At 40.2% G+C, this 19554-nt stretch overlaps 1 protein-coding gene across 1 annotated transcript in view; it reads right to left on the minus strand.

The window, feature by feature from the left end:
- Positions 1-19554, minus strand: part of KCNH8 (potassium voltage-gated channel subfamily H member 8) — a 314900-nt gene that overhangs the window by 205891 nt on the left and 89455 nt on the right. Inside the window, exon 2 of the mRNA XM_006120171.5 lies at positions 16915-17148. Within this exon, the coding sequence (XP_006120233.2) occupies positions 16915-17148 (234 nt within the window). The remainder of the gene's footprint in view (positions 1-16914; positions 17149-19554) is intronic.

Raw genomic sequence — 19554 nt, forward strand, 5'->3', positions numbered from 1 at the left:
CTGCAGGATTCATTTAATCAGGCCTTGATTATATGAAGACAACTAACTTGTCTGAGGGTACGTCCACACTGTTCAGCTATTTCTGGATACCGGAGGTATTGTGAAATATCTATCTTGTGTCTATACAAGCTGCCTATTATTTTGAAAAATATTTCAAAATAACAGGGCATGCTATTTCGCCATCCTAGTAAACCTCATTGCACAAAAAATAAGGGATAGATCGAAATTGTGTGATTTCAAAATTTGGTGCTGTGTAGATGGGCCAAATTTCAAATTTCAAAATAGATTTGAAATAAGATATATTTTCTTAGTGCTGAATAAACAGTTTTTTCTTCATAATTTTCTCATTTGTTCAAATCAAAATCTTCCCCAGTAACTGTTCAAAACTGACAAAATTCCTCAGGAAGCCAGGGATGACAGTACTGCGTGAAATAATTTTGGGGCCCTGTACACATGGCAGTTGAGGGACCCTCACCTTCTCTGTCCCCATGGGAGAGAAACCATGGGATTGTGTATCAGATGGTTAAGCACTGAAAGAAATTGCCTAGTTGTGGAATCTCCATCACTGGAGATATTTAAGAGCAGGTTAGATAAACATCCATCAAGAAAGTTTAGATGGTGCTTGATCCTACCATGAGTGCAGGGGACTGGATTTGATAACCTCTTGAGGTTATTTCCAGTTCTATTATTCATTCCTGTAACAGGTTTGTAATCAACACCATGACTACTCGTACTGGTCAGTCTGGAATCTCCCTCTCTGGAGATATTTAAGAACAGGTTAGATAGACATCTGTCAGGGATGGTGTAGGTGGAGCTTGGTCCTGCCTTGAGGGCGGGGGGCTGGACTCGATGACCTCTTGAGGTCCCTTCCAGTCCTATTATTCTATGATTCTATGATCTCATCTGCTTCTCCCAGTCACCACCACAACACTCTGTAGGACCCATGTACCTTACAGATCTCACTACCCTCTTTTCCTGGGTACTACCCTATTGTAGCACCCATCTTCTGGGATCCTTCCCTCTTGGGGAACCCCGTTACCCTTAAGCACACAACCTAGGGGTAACTTAGGGCTAGAAGAGGGCCATTCCTCTTCTAGACCTTCCCTCCGGGGCAAACTTTTTATAGGGCCTAGCCCCATTCTTGCTGACTGCTTTACAGCCTTTCCTGATTGGCTTAGGATAGCCTTCTCCCAGAGCAGATTTTAACCCTTTATACTTCAGTGTGGGGCAACCATCCTGCCACAATTCCCATCTCTTTGCCTCTATAATCATCGGATGCAAGCATGCCCCACATTACTTAAATTGATAGAACAAGATCCCTAGTGTACTTCACAGATTCCTTGGCACTTTTCCTGTCAGATGTGCAAGAAGTTACTTGTTGAGATAATGTTGGATGATGGTTTTTCTAAGTGATTTAGTGGTGGTTGTAAACATCATTCTAGACAGAAAGGTAGGGTACCTTTTTCAAAACAGCAAAGTCTCACGGCATGAGCTTATGGTGTTCAGGCTCTGGATTTATGTAATCTTTTCTAGAAGTTCATTCAACAACAAGATCCCCTTGTCTGAGAATATCTCATTATCGTCTTTCATGCATTTTGCTGAAAGGTTTGTGAACTGCATTGTTCTGGAAGAGAGCAATTGTCCTGGTGATTCACAGCTAGAGATACACTATGTTGTGTAGCTAAGGGATGATTCCTTAATAGCTTTGAAGGTCAGGACCAAGGCTATCAACCATCATGGACATAGACTGAGTGCCACACTGGGGATCAAAGAACAGATCTGATTTTCTTAAGGTAGCCTGAAGATAAAATGAATAGGTGCATTCTTTACAAGCTGAAGACTTGTGTGTCATTATCTAATTATAGTATGACCATAAAAACATTGTTGATAGCACTGTGTTATAGTTGCAACAAAACTTGTGCCAAGTAGGATATATGGCCAGAAAGGGTTAAACAATCCAAAGCCAAATGTCCCAGAATCAACCATGTGAGTAAAGTATGTAAATGGCAATTAAGGCCATTCAATGCTAGTTAAACTAGAACTTGAAATGCAACCCTCTATTGTTAGAAATTAGAGGTAATGCTAGTAACAAAAGTGTGTACTTGCATGCCAACTATTTAACAGACAGTTCCTGTCTATCACTGCTGATTTAAAGGTCAAAAGCGAATATTAACATTTCAATTAATCTTGGATGAGAATGTCATTGTCAAGATGTCTCTTTAAAGTTTGTGATAAACTGTTTAATGGATAAATTACCTAATGTTAATCACCATGATGTTTGGGAAACAGAAGATTATATCAAAAGCCTTTTTACCCAGGACTATATAAAAGGACTTTTCTGATCTTTTTTATCTCAGATCTTCTTAAGGCTTCATGCAGGGGAAACCTAAACCATAAAGATTGAGATACCAGGCCTAAGCTGGTACATCCTAAACATGATGGATTTTGGTTAGAAACATGGACTAAATTCTAAAAGAACTGTGTGCAGCTACAAGATCGTCATCTCTTATGTCTCTGAATCTCAAGAATTGAACACGTCTATACATGAATCAATCTTTTAACCAATATTCTTTTTAAATGAATTTTACTTTAGTTAATAATAATTCACTATAAGTATGTATTTGGAAAAAGATCTGAAATATTTATTGACTTGGAAGGTATTATTTCCAATCCTTTTGGACTGGAAGAATTTTATTTAACTTGGGTGTCTGCGTAGAAGTGTAAGGCTAGCTACTTTAAGGGAACTGCACTGTTTGGACTTCTGTTTGACCAGTAAATTAACACAAAATGTATTTTATGCTGGCTTGATAAATATAAATATTGGATTAACCACCGGTTTGGGGACTGGCTTTCCCATTTTTTTCAGTGCACACTAATTGAGTGACCTCAGCTGGTTTCCCTGCTTGTTTATCACACCTTGATAAAGATTTTAAAGTTAACAGTGAGGAAACTTGCTCCTTATATTCAACATAGAGGACACACTGAGTTACTTATTCCCCTTTAGAAAATAAGAATTGGAAGACTAGGTAGAAACAGTACAGTTACATGGCAAAGTTTAAGAAGTTTTTCCAGCAACATACGAATCCTTCAGAATATGGAAATCCAGCCTACATGAAGCCAACACTAAGGAACAAAAAGTAAAGCAGGTAATAACATAAGATGAGAATTAGGAGGAACAAGAATGAATATATTATTTGAATAGCCAATAGGCAAAGATTAAATACATTAATACAAAGCACCTCTACGAAAGTGACAGGACAGATACAAGACAACATCATTTCTGTTAAGGAAATCTGTGCTTGCATAATCTACTAGTATTCTTTGAATATCTACAAAAATATATGAATAATCAGGATGTAATAGGTTAGGCCACAGAGATTTCCCTGAGACTGTCACTTGATGGGCTTAAATACCACTGAACCACTACCTACTTTCTAGGGCACCCCACTATTGTCCTGCTGAGCCACAACCTCTAATCTCACCCAGTGATGGCACAAGGGTGGGTCGCAGCCCACAGCAGAGCAGCACAGACACCAAGTTCCATACAATCCTGGGAAGACAATCACAGGGACTTAATACTGCGCACAGATGCACAGCCTAAATGGGATCAAAAACCTAGATAAACCTGTCATACTCAGCATAACAATTTTATATGGAGCAAGATCATAAGTTGTTTCCACCATTTATCAATGAGAGAGATATGCACAGATCTTGCCCTCACACCCAGTAATACTTATTTACACTGGGTTTGTTAATAAATAAATTAATTTATTAAGTATCGAAATAATTAAGTGGTTGCAGACATATCAAAGTTACTATGCAAAATAAAACAAAACATACCATCTAAGTTGAATACACTAAGAAACTTGTTACATGCAATTTCTTAACAGTAGTTCTAATAATCTTTTCTCACAAGTTAAGAAACATCCCAAGTTGGGCCTGTTCATTCACCCCGTTTAGTCTTAGATGGTTCCAGCCGTCATACTGGTGGTAAGCAGGGATTGTCTTGATGTCTGGCAACTCCTACTATTGTTTGGTTTCCGGCCTATAAATAGATTTGTCCCAAAGCAAGAATCCTTTGTGTTCAGTTTCAACCCTTTCAAATGCCCATGGAAAAGTATCACACCCAAAATGGATTCCAGTATCAGGTGGCCTGGTTACATGTCTTGGCAGGACCAACCATAGTCCAGGTTTACAGAAAAAGCAAGACTACTCACAGATCACTATCATAGTCCTGGGGCCATTAAATTCCTTGAGTACTACTAAAGGCCTTCATTAGCACATCTGACACATCTAAGCAGGTCTATACTTCACATTTCTCAGTTCAAATACAGGAATGATGCATGCACACAAATAGAATATACGTGTTTAATGGATTACAAGTTTTTCAATGACAGATTACTTATCACATTTTGCATAAAGCATATTTGAGTTGGCATATTTATATTCAAAAGTATATTTTCATAAAGAATATGGAGTGTAACATCACATAGTTGATATATTCATGTGGATTTCAGAAAATCAAAACATCTCACATAGAAACTAAATCATCACAAAGGGCATGAAATAATCCCACTTATTTGCTTTTGTGGGCTAGCTATAGTGTAGGTCTTATTGGGTACGTCTAGACTACAAGCCTCTTTCGAAAGATTGTCTAGACAGGCACAAGAGTTTCAAAAAAGCAATCCACTTTTTCAGAAGAGAGCACCCAGGCAATCTGGATGCTCTCTTTAGAAAAAGCTCTGATTGCATTCAAGAGCGCCACGTTCTTTCGATTTAATTTTGAAAGACCGCGACAGCAGTCTAGATGTAGGAGAAGTTTTTTCGAAAAAAGGCCACTTTTTTCAAAAAATCTCCATGGTCTTGACACACCCATTGTGAGGGGAGGAGCCTGTTGAGGCCATGACTAACCCTTTTATGCAGATCAGTGAAGAGAGGGTAGGGTGTTGATGGAGCCTGGACTACACAGCTAGTACAGCTAACCCACTATGGAAGGAAAACTGATTTCCTATGGGTGGCAGATTACAGAACAATGGTGGAACCTGGAATGGAAATGTGACTCTCAGATGTTCCTCCTTACTCAGAGGAGATTGAAAACTCTCTGAATTCGATGAAGTGCAGTTCTGGAATAAAAAATGGCTAACAGACAGAAAACATGACCAGAAATAAACAGTCAATTTTCAGCATAGCAAAAAGTTAACATTGGGGTTCTCCAATGGTAACTGAAAGAATCAGTGTGGGCAAAGAAAATTATAAGAAACATCAACCTAATCAAAAGATGGAAAGTGTCGGAATATTTAGCTGGGGAAAGGGAATCATTAAGAAGAGACGTAATGATCTAATACAGTACAGAAATTATTCCATAGTATAACACATAGCAGAAACTGTAGTTAAAACAGATACTTAAGCAGTAAAAAAAAAATTGATCAAAAATTAGAAAATGCATATATCTTATAACTGATTGTTTCAAATGCATCTATAGCCGCTCCCTGAGTTACCAACAAGTTACAGACCAACACTTGGTCCGTAACTCGAAGTGTTCGTAACTTGGATCCCATAGAGTTACATGGCGACCGCGCTATTCGTAAGCGCGGATCACCATTCATAACTCGGATCCGGATTTATGACTGCTTTGGTTGTAAGTGCAGATGGTCATAAGTGGAGGTGGTCGTAACTCGGGGAGCAGCTGTGTATACTGCATGTGTGTATGATCAATAAGCTGCAAACATTGTTATAAATAAGACGGAAAAAAAAAAGATTTTTTTTCCCTCCTCTTCATAATGCAATCTGTAGGAAAACTCATGTATGGATTAAATTAAATACTATCACAGTTTTAAACTACTGGAACAAATCCATTTTCACTGGATTATGCAAGAATTAAATCATATGGCTATTCAGAGCTAGTAGGCTGTGTCAACTTCAATGACAACAATTTAGGTAAATTAGCAACTCAGCAATATTTGTGTAAATCTCTTTGAGTTACCCCAAGAGATCAGGAATGTTTCAGATCATGTTACTAAAATTATTTGATGGCCATTTCTATTTTGTTTAAATGAAATGTGTCCCCTTTTTGTGTATCTTTCATTAAAACCTGTCTGGCCGCTTTATGGAGGTGCCTAATGGAGGTAAAGCTGTTTTCCAAGTCTGGCCCTAAAGACTCTGTGATTCATTTCCCCACCAGTAAAAGCTGGAATAACAATACTTCCTATTTCTCACCCCTTCTGTGTCTTGCCCTTTTTAACTGTAAATTCTTCAGGGCAGAGGGGGTTCCCTCTTGCTATGTATTTGTTCAATGCCTGGTACAATAAGGCTGCAGTTTCAATAGGACCTTCGGACACCACAGTAATACAGATGAATCAGTGGCTACAAGTGAATGATGTCAACTGTTCAGAGAGAAGGAAGAGAAAATGGTGCTGAAGATACAAAAGTTTCTTATCAGTGACTTAAGATATAACTCCCTCTGTCATCAAAACATTCCTTCCCATCTACTTGAATTAGTTATATGAGGGTTTTTTTTTTTTTTTTCAAATGACAGCTTACCTCAGACTTAATTAGCAAAGCACCAGGGAACTGGAACTATTGAGCCATAAGTAAAACAAGCCAGTGGGAATAATGGTAAGTAACTTTATTAATTATATTAAAAAGAACTATATTGTCAATGAGATATGTAATTTCAGTTTCAAAATTATCAGACTTTCTTTGCTGGTGCTTGGTCGTTCATTTTGATTTCCCCTCACCTTGCCCTCTTTTCATTCTTCTGTGTTTAGTTATTGCACTTGCTGCTTAAAAATGTTAAAGGTTTCTATTGTTATCTTGCAAACAAGTGAGTTCTCCTTTTGCTGGGTATGCTAGAGTGGCCAGGTATCAGGTTTTCAATGGAAAAGTCCAGTCAAATAAGCCCCCTAAATGAGTCCAATCAGAAACACTGACAACAGACAGCAGAAGTCTGGTTATCACCTGTAGAAGTAGGGGTCCCATGTGTGGGAGCAATTGATCTCCAGCTTGCTGTGAGGGAGCTCTGTCCTTCCACTGCTGTAAGGTTCCCTCTCTTGCAGGCAGTCAGCACATTGGCTGGGTGGCTGGTAAACTTTTATACTGACCCAGAGCAGAGCATAAGGCTATGCTGCCTGAGCGAGAGAATACTTATGGAAAATGGTGGTAGCAGGCTACTTTCTGTCCAGGCCTGCATGCCATGGACAGAGACCAAATGTGTGGGAGGCAGGAACAGCAGGCGGAGAGCACCTTTCCCACCCACTGGTGGGATGGAGGGAGTGCAACAATTCTTAGGCTGGACAAGGGGTGGTGGAAAGCAATGAGTGGAAGCTGAGCCCTTGGGAAAGAGGGTGGGGAAGGGTGTCTAGTTTTCAGAAACTGGAAAGTTGGCAAGCCTCATGTAGGCCCCAGTTTGTCTGCATAGCTGCCATGCCACAAACATTCTACAAACTATCAAATTAGGGTTGTCCACTCACTACATTCCCCCTTCCTTAGTGGCTCACTCATCCTCACTCACTTTCACTGGGCTGGGGCTTCCTGTTTGATTGGTTAACCAGTTAAACATTATGTTCAACTAGTTAACCAATTTTAAGGGGTGGGGCAGGGTAGCCTCCTGCCACAGTCAAGGGCTACTCTAGCCAGGGCTGCTCCAGCCAGGGCTGGAGGTTAAACATTCACATCCCTAGTTGGGGCAGGAAGTTGGGGGTACAGAAGGGGGTGAAGCCTATGGGATGGGGCTGAGGATGAAGGGTTTGGTGTGCAGGAGGGAACTCCAGGCTGAGAGTGGGCAAAAGATTTCAAATATAGGAGAGGGCTGCAGACTGAGGCAGGGTGTTGTAGTGTGGGAGGGATGAGAACTCTGAGCTGGGGTGTGGGCTCTGGGGTGGAGCAAGGGATGAGGGATTTGGAGTACAAAAGGAGGCTCTAGGCTGGGGGCAGGGCCAAAGTATTTGGCATGCAGATTGGGGCTATGGGTTGAGACAGGGAATTGGGATGCAGGAGGAATGAGGGCTCTAAGGCAGGGCCAGGGATGAGGGGATTAGAGTGTGACACACAGCTCTGGGCTGAGGTGTTGAGGTGCAGGAGGGTGAGGGTTCACCTCAGATGGTTCCCAATCAGTGGTGAAAATGGACTAAGATAGGCTCCCTCCTGTCCTGGCTAGCTCTTACCGACAGGTGCTGCACCCTCCAGCTCCCATTGGCTGGGAACCTGTAGTGGAAATGCGGAAGACGATTGTGATATCAAGGAGATTAGGTGGTGTACAGCAATCATTCCTTTTATGCCTGCATCCCCTTTCAGGCCTGGATGCCCTATGCAGCCATTTGTGCTTTTTGCTTCTCATTATTTTCTTATTCTCAGAGAGTTAGCTGCTTGCTCAAGATGGTACAGTTCAGGAATGCACTGTTTACTTTCAACAAGATCTGGGGTGGGTCCCAAGCCTATCCACCTGGAAAGGGAGTACGGTAGTGTTTGGGATTATCACATTAGTTATCTATGTTGAAGATTTGCCACTGGCCAAGCTGATTATTTTACCTGGGAAAATATGCAATGTATTAATCTTGTCAGGTTCTCAAAACAACAAGTATGAGTAAAGTAGATCCAATAGTATATAAAGGCTGGGGATATTTCTAATATTGGAACCTCAGAGTAGACCAAAGCTGCGGAAGGTGCTACGTACCCGCCTTGGGTCCATCCGCTGTCCTTCTTCAGGGGGTTCCCGGCAGCAGAAGAGACGTAAGTATTGCACTAGGCTTAGGCTTATTAAGAAAGTACAATGCTTATTAAGCACTGTATTTTATTCTGAGATGTGCTTAATAAAGTCTTTAGGCCTTCACCCAATGTGTGTGCTTATTGCCCCTGAATCCTTTAAGGAGAGAACCATTGCTTCTTGGCAACACAGAACCTGTACTTTAATGGCATTATTCTGAATTGCTGTAACTGAGATCAGAATTTGGTTCAGCATTTGTGGTAAAGCAAAGGTCTGTTTGTAAAGCTTTTGGAAAATTGTTTTGCTAAGTTCTCTCTCTGTAAATCCCTTTGAAGGAAACAAAAAAAGACCATGATAAATTGCAGTGTGACACTTCACTTCTTCTCCAGACAGCGGGCCCTGGTGGGGCCACCAGGCCCCTGGTTAAAGAGTGAGGGCTTGCTCCATGTCCCCAGAAGGGGCAGGGCTTTGGGTGGAAGAAGTGGGGCGTGGGCTAGGCAACCCTCAGTGCCACCCGGAAACCCCCTTGCCTCCCTCAGACAGCCTGCAGCATGGCATTCTGGCAGTGATTTAAAGGCCCTGGAGCTCCAGCTGTCACCATTGCCACAATAGCAAAACCTGGGAGCTCCGCTCTCTTTCATATCATTGGGTCCTGAGGCAGTTGCCCACTTTGTCCCTCCATGTTGGCGAGCCTGACTCCAGGTGTTGTGAAATAAAAGGCTAGCAACTGGCAGGAGCCACAAACACAGACATATGATAAGAATCAGTCTAGAGCTGGATGTTTAAAAGCACTCCAGCATTTGGCTGCTTCACCGGGAAGAGGAACTCAGGAGGGCCTCCTTCCCAATTAGTGCTTTAACCACTGGGTGATGGAGTCACTCACTTTCTCTCTAGCTCAAAGGATATTCAAGTACGTATACAAAGGGGAAAAGTTTGAACAGGGGAAAAAAGAGAAACTGGTTAGGGTACTCAACTGAGAGGAGTGAGACCTAAGTCCCTGCTCCAGAGTGGGTATTCAGATTCAGGTGTCCCCTGTCCCAGTTGAGAGCCCTACCTACTGTGCTACTGAGTACAAAGGCAGTAGGCATCATTACCTTGTCCTCCTCCATTTTATGAACAGCATTTAATTCCCCTTTATTTAGCACTTAGCCCCCAAAAATCTAACTTCCATTTTTGGAAATGTTGAAACTTAAATATTCCCGACTTATTTTTATTTCTTACCAAAACAATCTGCTGAAATCAACACACATTTGCTAAGTAAACCAAAATTGCATCTTTTTGGAAAAAATAAAGTTTTAGACAACAATTTTTGCTGGCTCTAATCATAGATTGGAAAATAAATTGCAAACTCAAAGATGTACTGTGTAATTCTCATATGCCACATCTTTCCACACACAGCTAATACTTTATGCAGCTCTCAGTTCAATGTCTACGAGCTAGTTTTACTTTCTGATGTCTATTTAAAGCCATTCTTGGTCTGAAACCTCCACTGATTTTGTTCTGAGTTAATAGGATTGCTTTAATTGGAAGGACCACTCCTGTAGTTTGTTTTGTTGACAATCTGTAGTCGACCCACACAACACAATTATATTCCTGGGCTGATCTACCATTGAAATATGTGTTAGGGGGGAAAAGACGTCTGAAGCTGGTAGGATGCTGGGATCAAGAATCAAAACCACTAAATTGAGGCTAACATCAGCGATGGGATTCAAATAGAAACTTAAATCCAACCACCTTAAATTTTGTAGTGACTCAAAAACCAAACCTAAACTTAATTTCAAATTTCATAATAGTTTCTTCTCCATAATTTGCCAAACAGTAACCTTGAATAAAAATACTGAAAAAGTTTGGGTGCATTCAAAATAGAGCACTGACCGTATCCAATTTTGCAGCTTCAATCTGTGTATTGCCAGGATGATAAGGCATAAAATAAAATATTACTAAATGGCTACAAAATGCTAGCCCTACATTTTCCATCAAATACAGAAAGTTTTTTAAAAAAACAACAACACATTTTCACAAACATGGTGTCCTCTGATAGTTATTGTTTATCACAGTGCAGTGCTCATTATGAAGCTTTTAAATAAGCACTAGGAGGACATTCCAATCAGTACTGTAAACTCAGAACTGTGCTTGAGACGGCTCTTGAGGTAGCAAGACAAGCATGCCTACAGGGTATGTCAGAACTGCCAATTAGAGAAGTCAGGCATGCTGCAGTTTTTAGGTTTATAAATTACAGAATAATCTGGTGGGTTTTTTTGCTGGTATGTCTCATGACTTTCTGTTTCTTCCAAAACAAAAAATAAACAGTCAGAGGGAACAAGCCTGTTTTCACATTTGTAAGTCAGACAATTTTGCACACTTGCTATGGGCCAAATTTAGATCTGGTGTGAGCAGATGCCATGGGTCAAGTAGGTCAAATCAGTAGAGTTGCACCTTGTCACACCAGGCTTTAATTTGGCCCTGTTTGTGTGGTAAGGCTATTGAGTGTACACGTAACACTTGTTAACTAAATCAGGAACCATATGTAGGGTGTCTTAGTGCAGAATTTAGACCTCAGAATCTGATCACTGGTTTGATTTCCAGGACTACATGAACACTGGCCCATATCAATGCAAAACCTGATGTTGACTACAATAAATAAATAAATGTCTCAAACAAGTCTTTGTGAAGATCTTCATTGATTCAGCATTCCTGTCTGGTTAATGGATCCTATCTAGCTAGATAGTGTGTGTGTTTTATCTAAAGTACTTATTAAAATAAACAGGCATGTGTACAACCACCATTTCATTAGAGCCAGATCTAGCATTTTAGCATGTTAGTGACTTAGCAGTTAAGTAGAGGGTCTAAACTTGATGTATTAAGATTTGCAGTTGAAGCACTGATACAATGATGTTGTTCTCCCCCAACTACAGCAATTAGGATATTTTATAGCTTTCTAATAAGCATAAAATATCTTACATGTTCAAATATGATGTTAGTAGGTTCAGATGGATACATTGCTGTTTTCGCAGATTGAAATTACTGCAGTTATCTACATGAAGTATATCCCCATGTCTTTATATGTTGGCTTTTACAGGACAGCTAACTCAATTCTAGCAACCTAATATTCACTGTCTATGCTTAAGTGTAAAATTGTAAATCTGCAATTCCAAAACACAAGCACATTAAAGGACTCTAATACATTGCTTGTAACAATTTTTCCTACTATACAGTCCTGACTGAGGACATCTCTTCACATTATTGATCAGGGTTTTAGATTCTCTGAGTGTATGTCTACACTGCAGAGTTTTTTCAGAAAAACAGCACACTGCAATTGCCTTCTTTTGGGAAAAAAAAATTCGAAAGACCAAAGGGGTTTTTCTGACATTGGTAAACTTCTTTCTACAAGGAAGAAGCCTTTTTCCAAAAGAGCTCTTTCAGAAAAAGGCATGTGTGGACGGGGAAGAGGGAGTTCTTTATAAAAAAAAAAAAAAAAAAAAAAAAAAAGCTTAAATGTGAGATAGCGTCCACTCAGTCTGGACACTATCTTTCAAAAAAGCAGATCACTTTTTCAATGCGCTTTTGCTGTGTAGTTGCTCTCTTTCGGAAGAAGTTTTTTCAGAAGATCTTTTCCAGAAAAGCTTCTTCCAAAAGAAGACTGCAGTCTAGACATAGCCTAAGTCAAGTGTGTGTCAGATTTCAGAGTGAATGAATGCATTGCATGATAGGTCAGAACTTCAAAAAATTATTCCGTGTTGAATGTGTAGCCCTCATGAGTAGCCAAAAGAGCCATCTGTGCAACCCAGCTTGCAGGCAATACACTCCTTCCTAACTGGATACAGCTACCCAATAGTCAGCCCCATCCCAGCACCAAACTCTCAGACTTTTTCCAACCCAATCACATTGCTGCATAAAGCAATGGAGTCAGGAAGTACACAGGTGCTACGTAACTTCTATTTTAGATCTATGAATGGTATTTGCCAGATAGATGAAATAGAAAACAAAAGCTGAACCATACTTGGAATGATGCATGCCTGTATTAGATGAAGAGCATAAATAAGCAAATAACCATGCTAAGGGACATATTGAAGAAATTCAAGTGTCACAATAAAAAGAGCTGGATAAATCTACTGTTTAGTGTTTTTGTACAAATCTAAGAAGAAATTTGGCAAGCGATTAGTTCTTAGCATAAAGATTTTTAAAAGAAAAGTTATAAGGATTTCTAATAACATATGTGTCTAAACACCTTATAAATGCAAGTAAGTTCCACCATACTTTCCATGAGGGACCTGTACAAGTTTTTACAAGCTAAGCTCACTTCCTTCCTGGGGTAAACTTGTTTTTTAAGTCCTCTATCAAAGGCCTGGGGTCTGAATATTCTTACAACAACAACAAACTTAGAAAACGCAAAAGAATCTGTCTTTCCTTTTTTCTATTGCTCCTTTAATTAAGTAGTCTCTTTGTATATTATACTACTATGTGCAATGAATCCCAGTTGGTCTTGCTTCCAAGGTGAATCCACACCTGTGAATAGTGTCCTACATCCAGGTACTCATTCATGTGGATATTTGTGTTACTAATGATTAGATTAACTGTATTTTCCAAAGGGAAAACAGGACACTGCCCAGGGTTGGCATTCCTCTCCCGTATGTTACTCTGCACCCCACTTTTTTGACAATAATGGGCATTTGTCCCCTTTTGCTGTTGCCAACAGTTGACAAGAGCAAAGGGGACAAATGGCCACTTGTGCAAAAAAAAAAAAAATCATAAAGGATGCATCTGGGCTTAAAAAATGGACAGTCCTTCCCAAATTAGGTAATATGGCCATCCAGATGATAACAGTGCAAACTGAGACATTACCATCTGACTGCCAGATCCTTGTCACCAGCTCTGTTCCCTTTGAGCTTGTCCTACAGCATGGAGCAGAAATGGCCGTGACTTACAATAGTGGCCAGTCCAAAAACTTATGGCAGCTTTGAATATCAGAGAAGAAGTAGGTGGATGATATCTTTGACCTCTTCTCAACAGCTACAGCAAGCAATCATCTTTAATGTAGTCAAGCATATGAATCATAATTTTCAATCATAGGGTTTCAATTTTTCTTTTTTTTAGTTAAATATATTTTTATTCTGTAGATGCCCTTAAAAGCTAAAATATTTAAAAAATCTACATACTGCCTTTTTTTCTTCCTGCATTTGCTGAGCATAGATTAAGCATTTCAATAATTCTAGGTATATAACCAAAAGTTACAGATGCTTTGCCTCATTTTCTGGGTTTGCAACACTGACTTGAAAAATTACAAAAATAAGCCTACTTGTGAGATTTCTTGCCTTTAATGCAAAAATAGTCTCATGATGTTTCAGCACTTTCATTTTAGCTTCCAGATGATGCAGAAATACATGAAAATAAATATAAGGAGTAGTAAGAGAAATCTGTTCATACTTTGAAAATGATTTGATGCAAGTTTGATGCAAATTGTATATACAAAGTAGGAGAAAAGAGTAGGTGTGACATTTTTATCCAAAGCAGTTTGTCCATCCCAACTAATTTACATGGTCAGTGAGTGATTACAATTAGATAACCCTAATTCTTCTATTCAGCTAGTATTTTATTTCCTCTTCTATGGCTTTATTTAGGGTACATCTAGACTACATTGTTTTTTCAAAAAAACTGCCCTTTTTTCAGAAAAACATTACCTGCGTCCACACTGCAATTGCGCTTTTTCGAAATCAAATAGAAAGAATGCAGGTTTTTTTTAACATTGGTAAACCTCATTATGAGGACGAATGCCTGTTTCAAAAGAACTCTTTTGAAAAAAAGTGGCGTGTGGATGCAGAACAGAGACATTTTTCAGAAGAAGAGGCAATCGAAAAAAAGCACAGGTGCCCTGGTGGCCGTTCTGTGACTAGCAACCAGGGGTTTCTTTCAAGAGAGTGTCCATGCAGACTGGACATTCTTTCGAAAAAGCGATTGATTTTTCAATCCAGTTTTGAGCTGTGAATGCTCACTTCCCAAAGAATCTTTTTCAAAAGAATTCTTTTGAAAAAGAATCCTTCAAAAAAAGCTTGCAGTTTAGACATACCCTTAGTCATCACTATCAAATAATGGAAAAAAAGTGGCCCTTGAAACTTCTGGTGCAAGAATATTTTTCATAACCAGGAAAAATTAATAAGTTCAGTAATTAACATTTTTAATTGGTTTCATGGAACATGTACTCTAGACATATAGCAATGTTTTCATTTAAATGTAGGGGAGTGAAGTATTTTTTTATTGATTCTTCAAAGCATTTTACATATTATGACACTTTAAAAGACACATTAGCCTAAAGTTTATTAACCTAAATGTTAAACAACTCTTTTCCCCTTCCATCCCATAATCAGAAAAGGGGGCATTTTTTTCCTTAGGATTTTCAATATTGTGTCTTTCTTCAGAATATAGCCCTTATTTTAAAACATTCATCTATAAAAATGTATACCACCAAAGTAATATAACCAAAGTAATATAATTCTATAGGGAAACATTTCAACAGTGCATAAATCTTAAGCAAGAACGGTGAAGGTATTTAGAATATTTGATCACAAATTCTGAGCTTAAAAAAATACATGAAAGCTGATACACAGTGAACTACAACATCAAGCACTAAATATTTTTAATTGTTGGAGACCAGTCTCCTGGCATTATGCCAGTTTCTCTCCCACGGGGCTCTCAGAATTGAGCATCACATATGGTCAATTCTTCACTTCCAAGGAAATACAATCAAAGCATACAGCAACCAAATGAGGGAGGTGCTCTAAGAAGTGTAGTGAAGATAACTGCCAGCAATAGAGTGGAGGAATGATCTACATCACTTGGCTGTGTACAAGCTGATGCAAAGCTAAGTCTCCCCTCTCCCCCTCATATATCATTGTTGATATATCTTCTGTGAAGACACATAGGCTACGTCTACACTGGCACGATTTTCCGGAAATGCTTTTAACAGAAACGTTTTTTGTTAAAAGCGTTTTCAGAAAAGCACGTCTAGATTGGCAGGATGCTTTTCCGCAAAGGCACTTTTTGCGGAAAAGCATCCGTGGCCAATCTAGACGCGCTTTTCCTCAAAAAAGCCCAGATGGCCATTTTCGCGATCAGGGCTTTTTTTGCGGAAAACAGTACTGTGATGTCTACACTGGCCCTTTTGTGCAAAAGTCTTTCGGAAAAAGACTTTTGCCCGAACGGGAGCAGCATAGTATTTCCGGAAAAGCACTGACGATCTTACATGAGATCGTCAGTGCTTTTCCAGAAATTCAAGTGGCCAGTGTAGACAGCTGGCAAGTTTTTCCCCAAAAGCAGATGATTTTGCGGAAAAACTTGCCAGTCTAGACACAGCCTTACAGATATCAGTGTCATAAATGGGGATCAAACTTCAGGCCTTCAGCATAAGCCTCTACCTTTTCAAACAAATATGAATTCTTCTAGCTATGAGTAAATAGAGCTGTGCACTTTAGGGTCATGATCTAATGCCCACTGTACCAACCCTAAGCACCTTTTTAAAAAACCCCGTTGGCTATTACATGTGTTATAGCAGCTGTAGAGAGAGAGCATTCTAGGACATTGAAAACTTTCTGAATATGTTAGTATCAGTTGAGCTAGATGAAACTTGAAATGTCCATTAGGCAAAATATTTGGATATTTGAAAAGCTGTGTTTTTCCAGTTCTGAACAATTTTTGTGGGATTTTTTTTTTTTTAAGATCAAGCCACTTAATGAAAAAAATCTGGGTTTAGGTTTTTTTAAAACACAAAATGGCACTTTTCCAAGGAAAACAGTTTCATTAAAAATTGTCCAACTAGCTCTATCAGGCTGAAATTTTCCATGGTTGGCCTCCATCTGTAGGTGAGTTTTAATTTCATTTTTGTGTTAACATTTCAAGAAGGCCAAGTCTGATCACAAGATGAGTAGAGAACTTTATATGATACCTCTTCTGCACAAAATAAAGCAGTGTTCCAGAAGGAATTTATTTTCTCCTGCATTTTAAATACCTTGCAGTTCATCACACAGATATCAATACTTCTACATATATATTCACATTTTTAACATTGTAACAACCCTCCTTTATTCAAATCCATTTCTGTAGGCTTCTGAATATCCACATGTAGTATCATTAAGTATAGTGCATATATAATGGATATGCTGAACAATGGTAAATTTCAGCTTGTCTGAAAACACATCACTGATGAAAGCAATAAAACTCACCGTTCTTCTTATAAAACATGACTTCTCCCTTGAATTCCACCTTATCTTCCAGTGACTTTTCGATCTGAAGAATCATCTGCTCATTTGTTTCAGCACCAAGTAAAAATTTACAGCTGCAGCTCTTTTGCATGACTTCAGTTCGTGCAAATCCAGCAAGCTCACAGAAGCCATCGGAACAGTAAACTATGGGGAATCCCTTAGCCACCTGAGCATTTGCCAGGATGAAGTTACTATCTGTTGAGGAACACAGAAGTAAAACATGAATTACATTCTGAATTAAAACATGTCTGTCATAGTCCTTTGTATAGCTATGATGGAAGCCAAAACTGTCCATCAATACATAAAACCAGTTTGTGTGCAACAGAAGTATGTTATTGAGTTGAAATAAAAAGAATACCTAACCATTCCCCCAACTTTACCTAGCTCTTGACTCAGGGGTTGTAAGAGAAAAGGAACAGACTAAAACTTCAATTTCTCACTCACTCGACCTGAATTTAGATTGAAGCCTGGTCTATACTGGGAGTTAGGTCAAATGTGGCCCCATTAGGTCGATTTTTAAACAATTAATCCACATCACCAAGCCCATTCTATTGACTTTAAGGGCCATCAATGTTAATTTCAGCTCTCCTGCTTTTCACCAGGAGTAATGCTAAATTCGACCTGGCATGGTCAACTTTGGGGTAGTGCAGACACAGCGCAGTGAAAGTCAACATTCTTGCCCTCTGGGAGGTGTCCTACAATGCCCTGATGTGACCACTCTGGCCAAGACTTTCAACTCTGGTGCTCTCCATGTGCACAAGAAAAGCCCTGGGAAAATTTGAAATTCATTTCCTGTGTGGCCAGCCTGGAAAGCTGACCTCAGAGCAGGCAGACACTTCAGCAGCACACTTGACCATGAATTCCCAGGGTTGCAGATAAACACCATCATGGAGTGTATAGAAATCCCTAGACCTCATTGCCGAACTACGAACCAGCAAAAAGAAATGCAGATATCCACCAAGATTGCAACGGACATGGAGGGGAAAGGATACACCAGGGATTCCGAACACTGCTACGTGAAAACAAAGGAGCTGAGGCAGTCATACCAAAAGACAAGGAGGCAAACAGATAGTTTGGATCACTGCTGCAAACATTCCATTTTTATGAGCAGCTTCATGCAATCCTAGGGAAGGACCTGATCAGCTTCCTTAGCTAGTCTGTGGATTCCTCCCAAGACACTCCTTGGGCAGCAGCACGGAGGAGGACAATATATGTTGAGGAAGAGGAGGGGAGAAGAATGGTCAGCAGGTCAATCTCACTGACTGCCAGGACCTTTTTATAACTTTGGAAACAATCCCCTCCTCCCAGGACATTTCATTGCTGAGCCCGGATGTTGGAGAGGGCACTTCTGTTGAGGTCACATTTTTTATCATGTTACAAGTGGGTTAAAACAATTGGGTGTGATTTGTGGTGGTTGCTGAGCATACACAACAGGGAGTCCCTAGAACAGATTGTTATCGTGTCTGGAGATGGAGCGGGCATCCTCCTTGCATATCTCCATAAATCTTCCAGAGGATGTATTTAGTCCTTCTTATAAGGTTTCTGGGGAGGTCCGCCTTATTCCATCCTCCATCGTAGGACACTTTTCCATGCCGTGCCAGCAGTAAGTGGTCTGGCACCACATCACAAAACATTGCAGCATGAAGTCCAAGTTTCTGGCCATATTCAGTTACCACTCAGTGTGATTCGGAGAAAACTGATGTTGCACATGGCAACCTGGCTGAAGCAGAGGAAGCCATTAACTGATGCTTCTGCAGTAAAGCTTCATTTGTTCATCCCCAGTGAAGCATGGCTTGAGCTCTTGCTCTGCTTCCATGCCCGGACCCTCTCCCCCCTCCCTCCTACTGCATGCTCCCGCGGAAAGATAAAGTTGAACTCTCTTGGCACACGGGGTGGGGGGGGGAAGGAGGGGAGGAGATGCTGAATACACAGTCACTGTGTGAACCTCTGTCCTGCTCTGCTTTGCGCCTTTGTTGCCATGGCTGGATTCCCTTCCTTGCTAAAGTCTAGAGCCCCGGCCTGTCCCTTACCATGCCTACCACCAAAAACAGTCCAGGTGCTCCCCTAAGATCTCTGGGATGTAACTGCTGCACAGTGGGTGCTTAAAAGCATAACTATGGCCTTGTACATAAAACATCCCAATTGTCTTTAGACAGACTCTCCTTTTATGCTAAGACATTAGGTTTTAAACTGATCAGTATATCTCCTGTAAAGCCTGCCCTTCATTTTTCATGTTAGCAGGTGCAGCAGTGAGCCTGCTGCACACTTCTGGCTCTACCAGCTGTCCGGCTGGCTGAAATCTGAAGTTGGAAAACATAGGCGGTCTGATATGTTCAAGGAGCAAATGCAATCCACTCACTTAGACAGGGAGCGATTAAATGAGAGGAAAAATATGTTGTTGCTGCAGATGCATGTGAAATGTGAGGCTAGGAGAGTGTGCCGGGAACTTGAAGGGAAGAACAAGCCTGCTGTGTGCTCCATAATATCTTTGAGAGTATGGGCGAGAGTTTTATATTGCAAGGTATATGTGGGTGGGGGAGGGAGTCAAGGCACATTGCCTAACCACTAATTATGAGCAGCCAGACAGCAGGGCAATAAGGA

This window comes from Pelodiscus sinensis, chromosome 2 (genome assembly GCF_052426305.1).
Source record: "Pelodiscus sinensis isolate ZL-2025 chromosome 2, ASM5242630v1, whole genome shotgun sequence".
Classification (NCBI taxonomy): domain Eukaryota; kingdom Metazoa; phylum Chordata; order Testudines; family Trionychidae; genus Pelodiscus; species Pelodiscus sinensis.